This window comes from Globicephala melas, chromosome 6, assembly GCF_963455315.2.
Source record: "Globicephala melas chromosome 6, mGloMel1.2, whole genome shotgun sequence".
Lineage (NCBI taxonomy): Eukaryota > Metazoa > Chordata > Mammalia > Artiodactyla > Delphinidae > Globicephala > Globicephala melas.
The window spans coordinates 30,779,686-30,796,283 of record NC_083319.1 but is presented as its reverse complement, the minus strand read 5'-3'; the positions used below and the strand labels follow the sequence as shown (position 1 = coordinate 30,796,283).

Sequence of the window (16,598 nt, the reverse complement as noted above, 5' to 3'; positions counted from 1 at the left end):
ATACCACTCTGCTTGAAAGGATAAAGGTCATTGGTTAATCTGCTTGGAGGTAACTTATTACTTCAGTAAAATTCCCAATTATGTCACTAACTAAGAATATGTGTTGATTTGAATAGGAGCTGAGATAAAATCTGAACTTTTCAAATTATGTAAAAAATGTTTTTGAGACAGTTCACAAATATAAGCAAGATCAGTGTTTAATGTATTTAATATATTTTAGAAGCCACATTTGCATACAAAACTTGACTTACTAATTAAAATATTTTCTTATGCATTAAAATAAATGAACAAAGATGTTAACAAAACATCACCCAATCAATCATTTATTCATTCCATAATACTCACTTTTACCAGGCACTATTCCAGATTCTGGGGGATATAGTAGTGAACAAAACTCTATGTAGCTTTTAGTCTATCGAGGGAACAGAATATGATAAGTAGGGAATATGAATGGGATGTTAGTGCTAAGTGCAAAGGAGAAAAAATAAAGCAGAGTAAGGAGATAAGATGTGTCAGGGTTGATGGCAGTAGGGTGGAATTTTAGATTAGAGAGGCCAGGAGAAGGTGATATTTGAGTAAAGGGTTGAAGAAAGGGAAGGAGCTGACCAAGAGGATATCTGGGTAAAGAGCATTCCCTGTATAGGGAGCAAGGAGTCCAGTGTCCTTGAATGTGACTGTACCGGGTATATTTGAGAAATAGCTAAGGGAGGGAGGGGCAGGAGAGTTAAAGATGAGGTCAGAAAAAACTTATGGGGAGTGGGAGGTGGGGAAAATAGGATTTTGTAGGTCACCGTAAGGACTTTGTTTCTTCTCTACGTGAGATGGAGAGCCACTGGTAGGTTTTGAGCAGAGAAGTGATAAGATATGACCTACATTTTATTTACTTATTTATTTTTTGCGGTACGCGGGCCTCTCACTGCTGTGGCCTCTCCCGTTGCGGAGCACAGGCTCCAGACGCGCAGGCTCAGCGGCCATGGCTCACGGGGCCCAGCCGCTCTGAGGCATGTGGGATCTTCCCAGACCGGGGCACGAACCCGTGCCCCCTGCATCGGCAGGCAGACTCTCAACCACTGCGTCACCAGGGAAGCCCATGACCTACATTTTAACAGGCTCGTCTCAGTGTTGTGTTGAGAATGGACTACAGAGAGACAAGAGCAGAAGCAGAAAGACCAGTTAGGAGGCTGTTTCAAATACCAGACAAAAGTTGATGATGGTTTAGACTGAGGTAGTAGCAGTGGAGGTGAGAAGAATTAGTTGGATCTTGATAAATTTTGAAGCTGCCACTGACAGGATTTGCTGATGGCTCATATAGTTGCTAGGAAAAGGAAACATAAGGATGACACCAAAGTTTTTTCCCTGAGCGATTGGAAGGATGGAGTTGCCATTAATTAAGATAAAGAAAACTGTAGAAGAATCAGGTTGTGAGGTGGGTGAGAACCACCAGGAGTACAGTTTTGCTAATGTTAATTTTGAGATAATTCATAGATATCCAAATGTAGTTGTCAAGTAGGTAGGTGGTGATCTTCCAGAGTTCACGAAGTAGGTCTGGACTGGAGGTACAGTTTGGGAGCCAAAAGTCTATATAGGGTATTTAAGGAGATCATAATGGTAATTGTAGATGAGAAGAAGTTCAATGAGTGAGTCCAGGGCACTTCAACATTTGGAGGTGTTGCAGGTGAGGAAGAACTAGCAAAGGAAACTGAGAAGTAACCAGAGACACAAAGTGGGCTGTGTTGTGTTCTAGAAGCCAAGTAAAAAGGATTTTTCAAGGAGGGGACACTTATCAGCTGTGTCAATGCTTCTAACAGCTCAAATGCAATGAGGACTGAGAACTGACCGTTCGCTTTAGAAACATGTAGGCCACTGGTGACTTCATGAGAGTAAGTTCAGTGAAGTATTGGAGCCTAATGTTTCAAGGAAAATGGAAAGAGAGAAACTGGAGATAACTCTTCAGAGAGTTATGCTATAAAGAGGACAAAAATGGAATAGTGGTGGAGAGGAAAAATTAAGTACATATATAAATATAAGTATATATATATGTGCAGGCTTTTATGATGATGGGAATGATCTAGTAAAAATAGAAAAATTGTTGATGTAGGATAGAAGAGAGAGAATTCCTGGGACAGTTCCCTTGAGGGGCAAAAGGGATTGTGCTCTAAGGTGCAAGAGGGGGTGATGCTCTTTGCTGTGACAAAAGAGGAGCATGGACATGAGAGAAGGCAGAGAGAATACAGGGTCCAGAGGCAAGTAGGTGGGTGGATATGGACAAGAGAGCTTGTGGAAGTTCTCTCTTGATTGCTTTAACTCATTTAGGGCATTTAAAAAGTAAATTATAGAGCTCATTATACTCTCCCCCTTATAATTCATTTGAGAGAAGGTTTATTGTATTACTCTCAAAATGAGACCGAAAGCACTCTTAAAAATGCAGAAAGCAAATAACTTTCATAAGAAATGTATTAGATCAATTCCAACTAAAATGTTTATTGTTTTGTTTTCCCATTTGAGTTTGCAAGAGTAAGTTGTAAAACTACCTGGGCCTACCACTTTCTAAAAAATTGTAATTTTTCAGTCACTTTTTCAATCTCTTCTATTAAACTTTCTATTTCTCTGGGTCCATCTTGGCGAATGATATCCTCCTAAGAATTTGTTGCTATGGAACTGTATATAATATCATTTATACTAATCTTAGGATTTCTTCTAATTAATTAACTTGGGTTTTGTTAATTCCTTCTTTCTAGATCTCCTCCCACCTCTCTCTTTTCTGGATTGTTGGAAGATGAAATATTTGTGTTCATATATTCTTTAATAATAGAATGTTAACTGCAGTATTTATCTTAATTTATTGGCTTAATTACAAATTCATGTATTATTTTTACTTTTTAAAAACTTGCTCTAAAATTTACTAAAGTTAAATAAAAATCTCCTACTGTAAATAATGTTACCATGTTCTTAAAGATTTTAAGACCTGTTGCCCCTGATTTTTCTTCTTATTCAGCATATAAAGTTTTACTAATCTTATGTTTTTATATTCATTATAAATTTGTTATCTTTTCTTATCTTGAACTAGTTCTATCATAATCCCATTTTTTCCAGTCTTCATTTTGGAGATGTATGAATCTACTTTTGCATTGTCTAAATGCATCATCATCCTTATGTGTCTTCTTCCATGCCCAGTTGTTTATAAGTCATATATTCATTTCTACTTTGATCTTTTCTTCACGCATCAGCTTGTCTCTTTGCATGTCTATCTCTCTCATTTGTTTTTCATTTCTTTTAAAATTGCCCTCTTATCTTTGCTTTTTCCCCCTGTTATAGTTGCCTTCCATTAACCATATCTGTATCTGGGAATATCTGTTTTGCTCTATAAATCCTTAAAATTTATTTTTCCCTTTGGGGAAAATTGTATCTCCAGTCCAGACCTCCTTCCTGAACTCTGGAAGATCACCACCTACCTACTTGACAACTGCATTTGGATATCTATGAATTATCTCAAAGTTAACATTAGCAAAATTGAATTCCTGGTGGTTCTCACCCACCTCACAACCTGATTCTTCTACAGTTTTCTTTATCTTAATTAATGGCAACTCCATCCTTCCAGTTGCTCAGGGCAAAAGTTTTGGTGTCATCCTTATGTTTCCTTTTCCTAGCAACCACCTAATTGCGGCCAATTAACTCCATCTTTGACTTTTTAGACTGTAAGATCCTCAGCGGCATGGATTTTGACATTCTCCACATTCTGAGAGCAGTCTCTTCCGTACAGTTGCTGTGAGGAATGAACAAATCCTCCTTTTCCCACTGCTCTGCTTCATAACACTGCAGGCTGTCCAGCTGAGACTTCAGCGTTCATCTAAGCATCTGTCACACTGAGTCATCTTTGGATCTTAGGCACAACATGGTACCTGGACCGTATAACTGCTCAGTGATGTTTGTGGGATAAATGCAATTAAACACATGTTTCCTGCTCAAATCAGACATGGGTTTCTTCAAGAGCACTTCCTCACATTGCCAGAAGAATGGGACTCAATCAGCCAGGAAGTATTGATATTGTATTTGTAATTTATACATTATTCAGAGCATTAAAATTCTAATACGTTTCTCCCTGAACAATGGAGATTATCAAAAATAGAAATTAGTTCTATGGGAAACCTCTCTAACAATAAGGAATTTAATAGGAATTGGAAATTGCTAAATTTCAATCTTTAAAGCAGAGGGCCCCACATTGTAACCATTGACTATATCCTCTTTTAAAACAACTTACAAAGCTCATCTTTTAAAATAGATTTCCATCAGCTAATGAGCAAACAGCAATTTAATAACATATTAAATGTACATACGTACACCCATGGACCATTGGGGTCTGTTTTGCCAATAAGTGAAACTATAGAGTGGAAGGAGAGCTCTTGTCCTTGACTTTTTTCCCAAGAAGAGAAAAATATGAATACTAATCTTTGTGATTGAGTCATGTTTGAATATACTTCTTGGGCTGTGTGTGTGATGTGATGGGATCACTAAGTCAAAAAATCAGACACATAGACGTAGTGCCCTATTTTTCAGCTTTCAGGTGGCAGAACTGGCAAGCGGGTACTTCTTTTCCTTCTGTGTTTTTCTCCCACAGTAGTTAGATTTGTACCATATTCTTATGTTGTTTTTCTTTCCTTTCATTTTTTGATATAAACCTTGACTTCTCTACACAATTATGGCCTGTGCCCATCCCTTGGATGGCTCCTCTTGCTTTGTGTAATATCCAACCTTAATTCCTTCTAGCTCTCTAGATCTGGCTCCAGCACTAGTCCAGGTGCTGATATCCCTTCCCTTAGCATAGCCCTGTCAATGGGACACTATGTAGTATTTGCCACTGGAGGTTGAAGTGGCCCTGGGATAGATCTAGAATTCAGAGTACCTCTTTTTTATGACATATTTTCTAATTTTATAGTAGATGCATACAAAGTAAAAAGTATTCAACAAAGAATATAATCACAATTTCCACTCAGGCAAATAGAAGCTTGGAAGTTCTCCTAATGTGGGAAATTGCCACAGTTTAAAACTTGCTGGAAGCTAGATTAAGCAAATTTAAGCTGTATTCTTCAAAACAGGGTCCTGAGGGGATACACATCTTTTACTGTTCCTTGTTTGAGGCCCCCGTGACTTAGAGAAGATTTTCGACACAGCTCTTGGCATGACTTAAGTGACATAGAGGGATGGGCAAATTCAAAGGATTTAGCCAAATTAGTCCAGTGACAGGAGTTCTTACTGGAAACATCTGGAAACATAGACCTTAACTGTTGTCCTTACGATTCATGACACCAAAGCATGTGTTTTCTAGAAGTACTGACTCCGTGGTAGCCTTGCAGAGAAAGTTAACTTAGGAGTAACAGCTGGACACAGTAGGTCACCCCACAGCAATGGGTTCTCCTTGGGGACCCAAGGAACCAGTGTTAACATCATCCAACCCGTGGCTTTCAGGTTCAATGCAACTGCATTTCTTTTGAGTACATGTTGAAACACACAGGCTAACTAGTTTGGCTCAGTAGAGGTCTTTAGGACAAGAAGACTTATTCATGGGTAATCGCACCTCCTGATTTATATAGCTTTTGGCTGAAAGAATATGAATGACAAAGTAATGGGATCCCAATTAAGGAAAGTTTATATTAATTCTGAAAGAGCCTGGAACTTGGATTTAGACAGTTTAAACCTTCCCCTATAAAGTACTAACTGAATGACCTTAGGCATACCACTTAACTTTTCAAGGTAGGAATCCTTATAATTAAGGAAATTAAATTTTCTAGAGATTAAATAACTTTGGCAGGGTCACAATGCCAGTAAATTATTGTAAAGGTGAATGGGAATACCCCAGGTTAGAATTATATCATGCCACCTCAAGTTCTCCTGGAACTCTTCTAGTATCCAGCAATGAGACCGGGAACATCATCAGTTTATACCTTGGGACTTTTGAATGGGTATTTGTTTTAGTCTTTATTTTTCTGAAGCTTCCTAGTGCCTCATAATACATGGCACATATATGTTCTAGATAATACATGCAGAATCAATAAATAAAGCAACATTTACTATTAATGAAAGGCCAGTGAATCTTGGTATTGCTTGACCATGTAAGCATAAAGATGAACATAGCCTGGAGGGGAAAGAGTCTCTCTAGCACACTGAACCATTTTTCAAGGACAACTGAGGAGCGGGCCTAACAATGCCAGCTAATGCCAAAGGATAATCACTAGTAGAATGGGTGTTGTCTCAGTGAGGAATGATAACCAAACTGCTAGATCAAAAAAAAATGGATAAAAAATATGGGTAAGTGGAGGAGCATATTGTCTCTCTCTGAAAGAACAAAAGAAGGGGGTTGTAAGCTTCCTGGGAGCAGGGCCCCTGTTTTCTATTCTTTGTGTCTCCAGCATTAGCCAAGGTCCTAGCCTAATATAAGTAAGCTTCAACATATGTTTGTGGATGAATAAATGAATTAATCACTGCCCACTTGATACAGAACTGAATTGCAGAAGCTATTCCAAGAAGAAAGGCAAGGTTCCATAGATTCTATAGCCTGCTGAGAAGCTAGAATAACTATCAGGACTATGATTAATTAGCTAAAGGGTCAGAGACTTCTTAGGCCAAGGGGACCAAGGTGTCTATCGATGTCTAGGGTCTTGGAATTACTAAAGGAAGGATAACTGCCTTTGACTAGGCTATGAATAAATCAAGGGGCTCTTTCTCCAGAAACATAGATTCATTACCACCCAGGGCCTTCAGATAAGCATGGGCAAATCCTAACCCTAAGAACAGCAGGGAAGTCCTCAAACTTCTATTCATTTTCAACAGAGTCTGGTGTTTAGAATGAGGTAAGGGAGTAAATGTGGGCAAAGCTAAAACAGATTTGGAGAAATAAAAACAAGTTTTTGTATCTTAATGGTTTTTTTTTTTTTTTTTTTTTTTTTTGGTACGCGGGCCTCTCACCGCTGTGGCCTCTCCCGTCGCGGAGCACAGGCTCCGGACGCGCAGGCTCAGCGGCCATGGCTCACAGGCGCAGCCGCTCCGCGGCATGTGGGATCTTCCCGGACCGGGGCACGAACCCGCGTTCCCTGCATCGGCAGGCGGACTCTCAACCACTGCGCCACCAGGGAAGCCCATCTTAATGGTTTTTAAAAAATTAGTCGCAAGGATTTTATGCTGTATTACTTTATTTGGTCAATTTGTTACAGGATTATGATTTTATAACTATGTCATGCCTAATGTTCTGCCATTCAAGTGACATCCAGAATGCATACTCCTTAGCTTGGCATAAAAGCTCTATGTGGCATGCTATCAAATTAACAACTTTTCCAGAATCATGTCAGATTCTCTTCATATGCAATGTACACGCCAACTGTACTAAATTTCTTTCAGGTCTTGGTAAATTTGCATATGCCATTTCCTGTGCCTGTGAGGAAATGTTTGCTCCAAACCAGAAAACTCCTATTCATTTATCAAGATCCAATTCCAGTATTTCTTCCTCATCATCAGCTCTCTGAGAAGAGTTAATTATTTCCTCCTCTGTGTATTTGAACATATTTCTATTTTTAAGAATAACATATCCCTTTGTTTTATAACCATTTACTTACTTTTCAACTCATGCACTAGGCTGTCAGCTCCAAAATGGCAGGATGCAACTTTCATTTTGTCTGCCTCACCCTAGTTCAACAAATAGTCACTGACTGCACAGAAACACCTTTGCACATGTATTTGTGAAGTTATTGCCAAATAATATATCAGATATCATTGCTTCAAAGTAATTAACATTTAATAAAACAACTTGCAAATAAATTGTTAAAGATCACAGTATGAACTTGGCCCCCACGTGGTTTTGTCTACATTTAGTTATGATGGATGTTTGCTCTGGCATGTGGGGACCCAGGAGGAATTAAATCCTTTTTACCTGTTATTACGTCTATGTAGTCTGCCATGAGAAATGATTTTTTTCTAGTCTAAAGGCCTATGCTGAAAAAGCCACGTTTTTGGTGATTTCATTAACATTTAAAAATGTTAACAATTCTGTCAGCCTAAACTGAAAGTGACTGTGTGAGAAATGAAAGCTTGCATAACTCGACACTCGATATTCATGGCTCATTATCCTCATGACTTTCATTATGCAGTGAGGAAGTAGGGTCAGCCTCACAAAATTTAGGAATAATTAAGAAAATTACTATATGGAGATGTGACTTATGGACTGAGAATAACGAACTTTCTAAAAAGACTGTATTCAACAAAATAAATAAGGATGATGAAAAATCCACAGATGTTTTATAGCTTAAGGCAGCTTTTCAGTTATTCATTATAAAGACTCCTGGAAGGCTTTTCCTCACTTCCCTTGACCCTTTCCGACCACTTTGAAACTTTCTCTTGACTATATTCCTCAGGGAGTTCAAGAAGTCCTAGGCGTATTTCCTGAAGTTCTTTAAGTTCATTCTCAAACACATCCACAGAGATGAAAATATTGTTGCTGACCTGTATACACTGTGAATTGCTTCCAGGCTCCAAACCTCACACTCATCTTTCACAACTTTCAAAGTTTGTGGAATAATCATGTGGAAATAGCCACAAGGTCAGAGGTTATCTGCTAACCTAACATCCTATCAAAAAAAAAAAAAAAAAAAAAAGGAAAAGAAAACCAGATGGTATCTAGGTAAGTTAAAAAAACTGTTTTTAATTTAGACAAAATTTTATTTATCTGTTAACCACCCATTATTCTTCTAGAGCAACAGATGGTGTAGGATGTAAATATAATATAAAATTTCCTTTTCTTTCTATGTTAATTTCAATAAATGTCTATTAAGTAGCTGCTATATGCCAGGCATTAAACTAAGTTCAATAGTATCTCCACTTAATAGAATTTATATTTTAGTTCAGAAGTCAGACACATAGACAAATAATGATGATGGAATAGACCAAGTACCATCATATAATTCCATGTACAAAGTGCCATGGGATCTTTATAGAAGGAGGCACATAACTTTAACATAAATTAAATTTTGAGGAGCCAGAAAGATCAGTTTGATCTTGATAAAATGAACCCCTAAAGTATATACAACCCAAGTCAACAAATATTTCTGTAGCTTCTAAACATTTTTAGGATCGAAACAGAATTATTTTTCTTGTGCTCTCCATTTTATATGAGACAGAAAGACATTAAAAAATTTAATATAGTTTTCACAAGTGGTTTTTCCTGTCTATTGTTTAAGATTGTCCTTCCAAAATAATGACTATTTGAAATTATAACTAAAGGCTTTGCTTATATTTTTGTTATGAAGGAGGATGTTTCTTATCCCAGATAAAGTCCTGAGCCTCAGTGAAGTGCTAGTTGAAAAACAGTAGATTAGGACTTCCCTGGTGGCGCAGTGGTTAAGAATCTGCCTGCCAGTGCAGGAGACATGGGTTCGAGCCCTGGTCTGGGAAGATCCCACATGCCGTGGAGCAACTGAGCCCGTGCGCCACAACTACTGAGCCCGTGTGCCACAACTATGAAGCCGGCGCACCCTAGAACTTGTGCTCCGCAACAAGAGAAGCCATCACAATGAGAAGCCCGCACACCACAACAAAGAGCAGCCCCCACTCGCCACAACTAGAGAAAGCCCATGCACAGCAATGAAGACCCAATGCAGCCAAAAAAAAAAAAGATTAAAAAAAAAACCAGATTAGTTGTGGATAGCGGCTATAAAATAAAACATGCATAGACCTTATTTTTTTTTCATAGACTTTAATCTTGAGGAAATTCAAATACATTATGGAAAAAATGGAAAGTTCAGTTGATGATAGGACATCTAATTTTATCATTTATAGATTCCTAATAAGTGAGTTTTTGAGATATTTTATTTTATTAACATTCTTTAAGGAGTGTGTAGGCTGTGCTTAAACTCTGCCATATATATGGCATTTAGCATGTTGCCTTGCGCATAGTAGGTGCTCAGCCCATACATGTGAAATTAAATGTAAAATGCTTGGCACTTTCTGATCTTTCCTCAAACGTTCATGTCTTTTAAAAGGCAAGACACCATGAGGTTACCTTGTGCTCCTCAACACAGTCAGATGTCCCTGTTCGAAGAGGACTTCCTAAAATGGGGCCAGACTATAGCTAAGCCTTCATCTCTGAAATAGCAATAATTCTCTGATTTGGCCTCTCTGACCATAGGTGGTCCTTTTCAGGAAAAAAATCTAGGCCCCTGTAAAATATCCTTTAAGGATTTCTCCTTTTTCCAGGGATCATGAAAACCATGTCTATAGGATGAATTATTCTTTAACTTAAACAGGCTTTTTCATTCTAGATTCTGAACCAGATTGAGGAACTGGAAAAGAAAGGTAGCTAATTTTAAAAAGTATATATATATATATATATATATATATATATACATTTTACGCTTGTGGAACTCTTAGTTCTATCTATCTATCTACTTACCTATCATCTACCATCTACCTATCACAACTCCTCCATGGATAGTAGGATCTACTGTTATATCTTTTTACATAAATGGGTATAGGACATAGGAAACTAAGGCTCAGAGAAGTTAAATCACTTGACCAAGTCATGCAAAGCTAAAATTCAAGCATAGGGAGTCTGGCTCCAGGGTCTATGTCTTTAGTCACTTCTCTATTCTGCCTTATTCATCATAGCCTGGGAGTAGAGAGAAAAGTCTATCTCTAGCGTGACTAATTTTTTTCTCTGTATAGATTTAGAGAGATTTGTCCAAGTCTTTTGATATAGGAAAGAGTGAGCAGGGATGGAAACATTTGTTGTGCATCTACTATGAGCTGAGCAGTGTTAGGTACTTTTCATATAGAATTTTGTGGTGTCTTTATTATAATATATCAAGCTATTTAATATTATCTTAGTTTACTAATGAGAAAACTGAGGCTCAGAGTTTTTAAATAGCTTGCCAAGAACACATAGCTAGTATGGGACTAAGCCAGGATTTAAAAGTGGGACTGAAGATTCCCCACTATATGCCATGTGCTTTCTGCAAATGGGATAGATAGGGAGATTTTATTTCCTATCACAGTCCTATGACTGGGGATGTAAACCAGGTCTTGCATCCTACCTTGATAAATATTGTCCTGAAGTGAGATTTGCAGTTTCCACATCCATGCAGTTCATCGTGCTGGGAATGAGAGCAAGTTCTGGCTGGATCATGGTGGCTGTGGCTACAGCTCTTGCAACCAGTTCCATGGCATCTTGTACATAGTACTCAAAGACAGACTGTGTTGTTTTTCCATGAGCAATGAGCCCTAAGGGCAGACCTTCTGTCCTCAGTTGCTCAACATTCTGGGAATCCCCCAGCACCCAATGAAGCTCAGGGACTGCTACCCCAAACTGGGTGGTAATTTCGAAAATCCGCCGGATACTTTCCATGTCGCAGCCAAACATCACCATTGTGGGCGTACTGTTCTTAACGCTCTCAAGCTGGACCTGCAGGAAGCTCAAGAGGTCCTCAGTGGAGGAGAGGTTGATGGTGATGTTGATGATAGAGCCCAGGTGGAACTTGGAATTATTCTGGGTAAGGACGAGGAAGTCGGTGATGTTCCAGTCTTCCTGGCACAGCAACAAGCTAAAATTGTACCAGTTGTTCATGGTCAGGATTGAGACAGTGACATCAGCATCAGAACTTAATGAATTTTCTAAACTCAGTTGGAGGTGAAGGGGATTCTGTATTTAAAGATATGAAAAAGAAGAATTAGAAAGTAATGGCCAAAGATTATAATATAGGGTACTTTTGCTTTCTTATGAGGCTTCATCTTTTATTTTTCCCTATGATATTCAAGTGCCTCTGGGATAAAATTCCCATAATTTTGAAAGCTATGTTTCCTGTCTAATGGGATTGATTCCTTACAACTGATTTCCTTATAATTTTTGCTCAGAGTACCAGAGGGCAGATGATTCTCGGTGTAAATGTCAGGGGTGACACAACTGTACATTTAGTCTTAAATTTTTATCAGGCTTGTCTACTTCCTACAGACAGTCTCCTTTAGGCATCCCATTTCTAACTATCCCTCTTCTTAACTCATTTGTTCAATTTTCCTGTCAGGTGAAATAATTTAAAGAAATTACTTTTGATTTCCTTTAAAACTACTAGTAGAAAAATCTTAAAACAGTGCAGGTGCTTGTATTAAGGATGGTGTGGAAAAAGGATGCATCATAGTTTCCCAAACTTCTGGCCCCTGAGGAAGGCACATTTAATATATGTGGTGCTATGTTTGAATGTTTATGTTCCCCAAAATTCATATGTTGAAATCCTAATCCCCAATGTGATGGTATGAGGTGATGGGGCCTTTGGGAAGTAATTAGGTCATGAGGGCAGAACCCTCATGAATGAGATTAATGTCCAAGAGGCTCAAAAGAATTCCCTTACCCCTTCCACAATATGAGGACACAGTGAGAAGCTGGCAGTCTGCCACCATGCTGGGACCGTGATTTCGAACTTCTAGCCTCCAGAATTGTGAGAAATGAAATTCTGTTGTTTACAAGCTACCCAGTCTGTGTTACAGCAGGCTAAATACACTAATACATATGGAATAATTAACAATATACTTATAAAAATTAAATACATAGTCTAATATTGAAGGTTTGATTGCATTTCTGTATCTACTGAGACTGGATTCTTGCTGTGAAGGGTGAAATGTGTGCCATTTAAACACATATATGTAACTTCCACCACCATTTCATCTACTTATAGAGCTCACCAACTCAATGAAAGAAAAGTATCTTATTTGAAAAAATCACAAACTATTAATTATATAGATGAAGTGGAAATAGTCCTCTAATGAATGAATCTGTTAATTGTTCTGAGAGTAGACATTTGACATATTTATCCTTTAACACTGACATCCTGAGGATGGTTAGCACAATGCTTTACACAAGGTAGTGTACAATAGACACAGTCCAAATTGACTAAATATGGTCCCATTTTGGAGCTATTAGACTATTGAACTATTTTTGAGAACTTGCCAAACATTCAAGTCAATAACATGAGGAGGGCTTTCGCAGTAAAATTTCATGCCCTTGTACAAAAGGAAAGAAGTGTGGCCTTCCTTTATCTACCAAAAAGTGTATAACAAGAAATAGAGTTTGAGTTGAACTTTGAACTCTTTGAAGGGTTAAAAGCATTCTGATATGTGTAGAATAAGGAGTGAGGATTTCAAAGGAATTTATGGGCGAAAAACTATTACCAAAGGCAGTAAATGAGAGTAATCATAATGGTAAGGAAGAGGGAGTCTTAAAATTTATTTTGATAACTTGACTTTTGTCCTTCTAAATTAAGCTTTTGAGCAGGACTTGTAATGATAAAACCAGAGCTTTTGGAGGATCATCTATTGGTAGCATTCAAAAGGAAGAGGGAAAACAAGCCTTCTAGGATTTCGATAAGGTGCTAAGGGTTTAAACTGGAAGCCAGTGTTGATAATGATAGGAAGAGTGATTTAAAAAAAGGTTTTTTTAAAATTAAAATTTAGTGACAAGGTCAGATGTAAGAAGCAAAAAGAGAAAGGTGTCAAAAAACCAGGAGGTAGGTAGTTCCTGTTTCTAGGCTTGGGATGCCATATAAGATAAAGGACCAGAAGCTTCATTTCCTCACTCTTACTACTGATGAATATAAATTGCTCCAGAGAGTTCTTTCTTTCCTCCTCTTTTAACTTTCTTCCTTTCCTTCCTTTTTACATCCTCCTGTGCCTTAACCCTCTTCCAGAATCAGTGAGCAATGGAAGGCAAGCTATACATTTAGCTGGCAGGAACAAATTATTCCCAACTGTTTTCTTGGCCTCAGTTCCCTATTCTGTTGCCAGTTTTCTTTCTAAAACATAAATATGACCATATCATTCTTCTGCACCATAACCTCTGAATCACCCATAGGACAAATTTCAAACTTCACCTGTAACACTCCAAACATGTACCCCAAGACAGGTCATAGTAGACAAATTATTTTTCTTGTGTCAGAGTGAGCATGTTCTCATCTACACAAATTTGATACGCTGAATTCTCCACCTGTGAATGTACTTGCCTATATTCATATTCATCCTTCAGAACTCAACTCTTGCATGCAGATTTCCAGAAATTAGCTTACGTTCCACTTACTACTGTTTCTGCTGCTGAGCTTTTTTCCTCGCAGTATTTTTGCCCTTTTGATTTCCTGCAATGGTGAACTGGGTTTTTGTTTGACTGCCCCTCTGACTGTTGCCCAAGCAGAATTAATCGTCTCATGTCTGTGTCAGGGTGTCATTTTGTTCATCCCTTTATTACAGCACCCTTCCTACCGTAAGTTAGTTATTTGGTTAAGTGCTTATCTCCCACACTAGACTGGAAGCTCCTTTAGGATAAGGACCATATCTCAATCATCTCTTCTAACACAGTTATTAGTTAACCAGAGATAGTATTTATCAACTGGAATTTTCTTTTGTCCATCCTGGGCTATGATCATAATCTTGTCACTGAAAGACTGAGAAGAAAACCATTTCCAGCAGAGCTGCACGACCCAATATTTTGCCCCCAGTGGGGACAAAGTCCCATCTATCCACTTCCTACAGAGAGATTCATTAAATCAGTATGTGAGGATCATGTTCTAATGGAGGCAGAGATGAAAATGTTCTCCTCTTGCTAAATAGGGAAGTAAAATTAGCTAATCACATTGAGCATTCAGCACCAGAGAGACAAATGCATTTGGCATGAGAGAGTGACAGAGGAGTAAAATGAAAGCCCCTCCCCGTGGATTATGTGATCTGTATAATCACACTCATCCCTACAAACAATTCTAGTAAGAAAGTCTAGATGTGGAAGTTAATCCTTACACGAATTTAAGGAACACAATTCTTCAAATAAATATTTATTAAATAATAGTTTAGAAACATCTAGTGATATTGTATTTATCTGGCAGCCTCAGAAGCAAAATCTCCTAATTTCTCTCCATATAATAATCAAGGGAAAGGTGCGTGTACGTGTGTGTGCATGACACACACACACACAGATATGAAAACTTAAAACAAAAAATTCAAGCCTAATAGTAAAACTTTCATCAAAATCTGGGACAAAAATTAAACAAGAGCTATCAAATGAAACTGAGAATCAAAATCTATGTCTGAGAGATAGTTTGCTGCTTGCAGAAGAACAACCCATGGCCTGAAGGAAGGTATAATTAAAAAAAATTTTTCTACATTGTTTATCTCCTAAATCAGAGATCCAATAACAAAACAACTTGAGTTAGGAAGCCTCTCTCAACCATGCTGACAGTAAAAACTGCTTCATAAGTGCATTCAATTTATATAAATTAAAATATACAGGCTCAGGAGGAGGTAGGGGGAGAGAAAAATGAAGTAGTACTGATAATTCTAATTATCCTAAGTGAGTGTATTCTTTATTACCTATGACTATTATATATAGGTATTATGTATTGTAATAAATACATGTTATTGTACACAGTTATATACACAAAATCATATATGCCAAATTAAATAGGTAATTTTTAAAAACTGAAGTATAGTTAATGTACAACATTATGTCAATTTCAGGTGTGCAACAGTGATTTGACATTCAAATATATTATGAAATGATCACCATAATAAGTCTGGTAACCATCTGTCACCATTCAAAATTATTACAGTATTATTGAATACTATATTCCTTAAGCTGCCTAATACTTCCTCATAAGTTATTTATTTTATAACTGGTAGTTTGTATCTCTTAGTCTCTTTCACCTATTTCATCCAACCTCCACCCCAACCTCTGGCAACCACCAGTTTGTTCTCTTTATCTATGTCTGTTTCTGCTTTGTTTTTGTTTGTTGATTCGTTTTGTTTTTTAGATTCCACATATAAGTGAAACCATATGGTACTTGTCTTTCTCTGTCTGACTTACTTCACTTAGCGTAATACCCTCTAGACCCAACCATGTTGTCACAAGTGGCAAGATTTCATCCTTTTTTATGGCTGAGTAATATTCCATTGTGTGTGTGTGTGTGTGTGTGTGTGTGTGTGTGTGTGTGTGTGTTTGTGTATCACACATCTGCTTTATCCACTCATCTTTTGATGGACACTTAGGTTGCTTCTATGTTTTCGCTAACTTAAGGAATTTTCTAATGTAATTTTCTGATACTTTGAATTGAGTCTTTATTTCGAAGCAAGATAACACGCCTCTCCACTCCACTCTCCACTGAGTTTTAGGGTTTTATTCCCATCATAATCTGCTTCTACATTATTTGGGGGCTGACATTCCCAAAAGTATGGGCCAGAAGTGTGGATGGGAAATGGCCATGTTGAAATGCACTCATGGAATGAAATCTCAACAAGTCAAGTGCAGAGCTGGAAGGAGAGAGGAGTTGCCAAGACAGCAGTGCAGTTGCCAGTGTCAGAGAATTGCAGAAGTGTCAGAGATGTATTCAATTGTGTAAGGGAAGATTGCTTTAGCTGTTATGGAGCACAGTGGATTTACAACTAGTAAAAGATTAAAATTCCACAGAAACAAAAACCAGGCGAGAAGGGTAAGAAAATGTGGAAAAATAAAAAGATAGAGGGGCTGTGCCTTACGAGATATTAGAACACAACAGAAAATGCAATTTTTATATAACCATAATAATTAAAACAGG

General features: G+C 37.8%; 1 protein-coding gene across 4 annotated transcripts in view; it reads right to left on the bottom strand.

Moving 5' to 3' along the window:
* The window catches only part of GRIN3A (glutamate ionotropic receptor NMDA type subunit 3A), a 155,201-nt gene that overhangs the window by 98,060 nt on the left and 40,543 nt on the right, over positions 1-16,598 (bottom strand). For all 4 annotated transcript variants that reach the window (XM_030829877.2, XM_060300679.1, XM_060300681.1 and 1 more), the window contains exon 2: positions 11,073-11,677. In XM_030829877.2, coding sequence (XP_030685737.1) covers positions 11,073-11,677 — 605 coding nt within the window. The remainder of the gene's footprint in view (positions 1-11,072; positions 11,678-16,598) is intronic.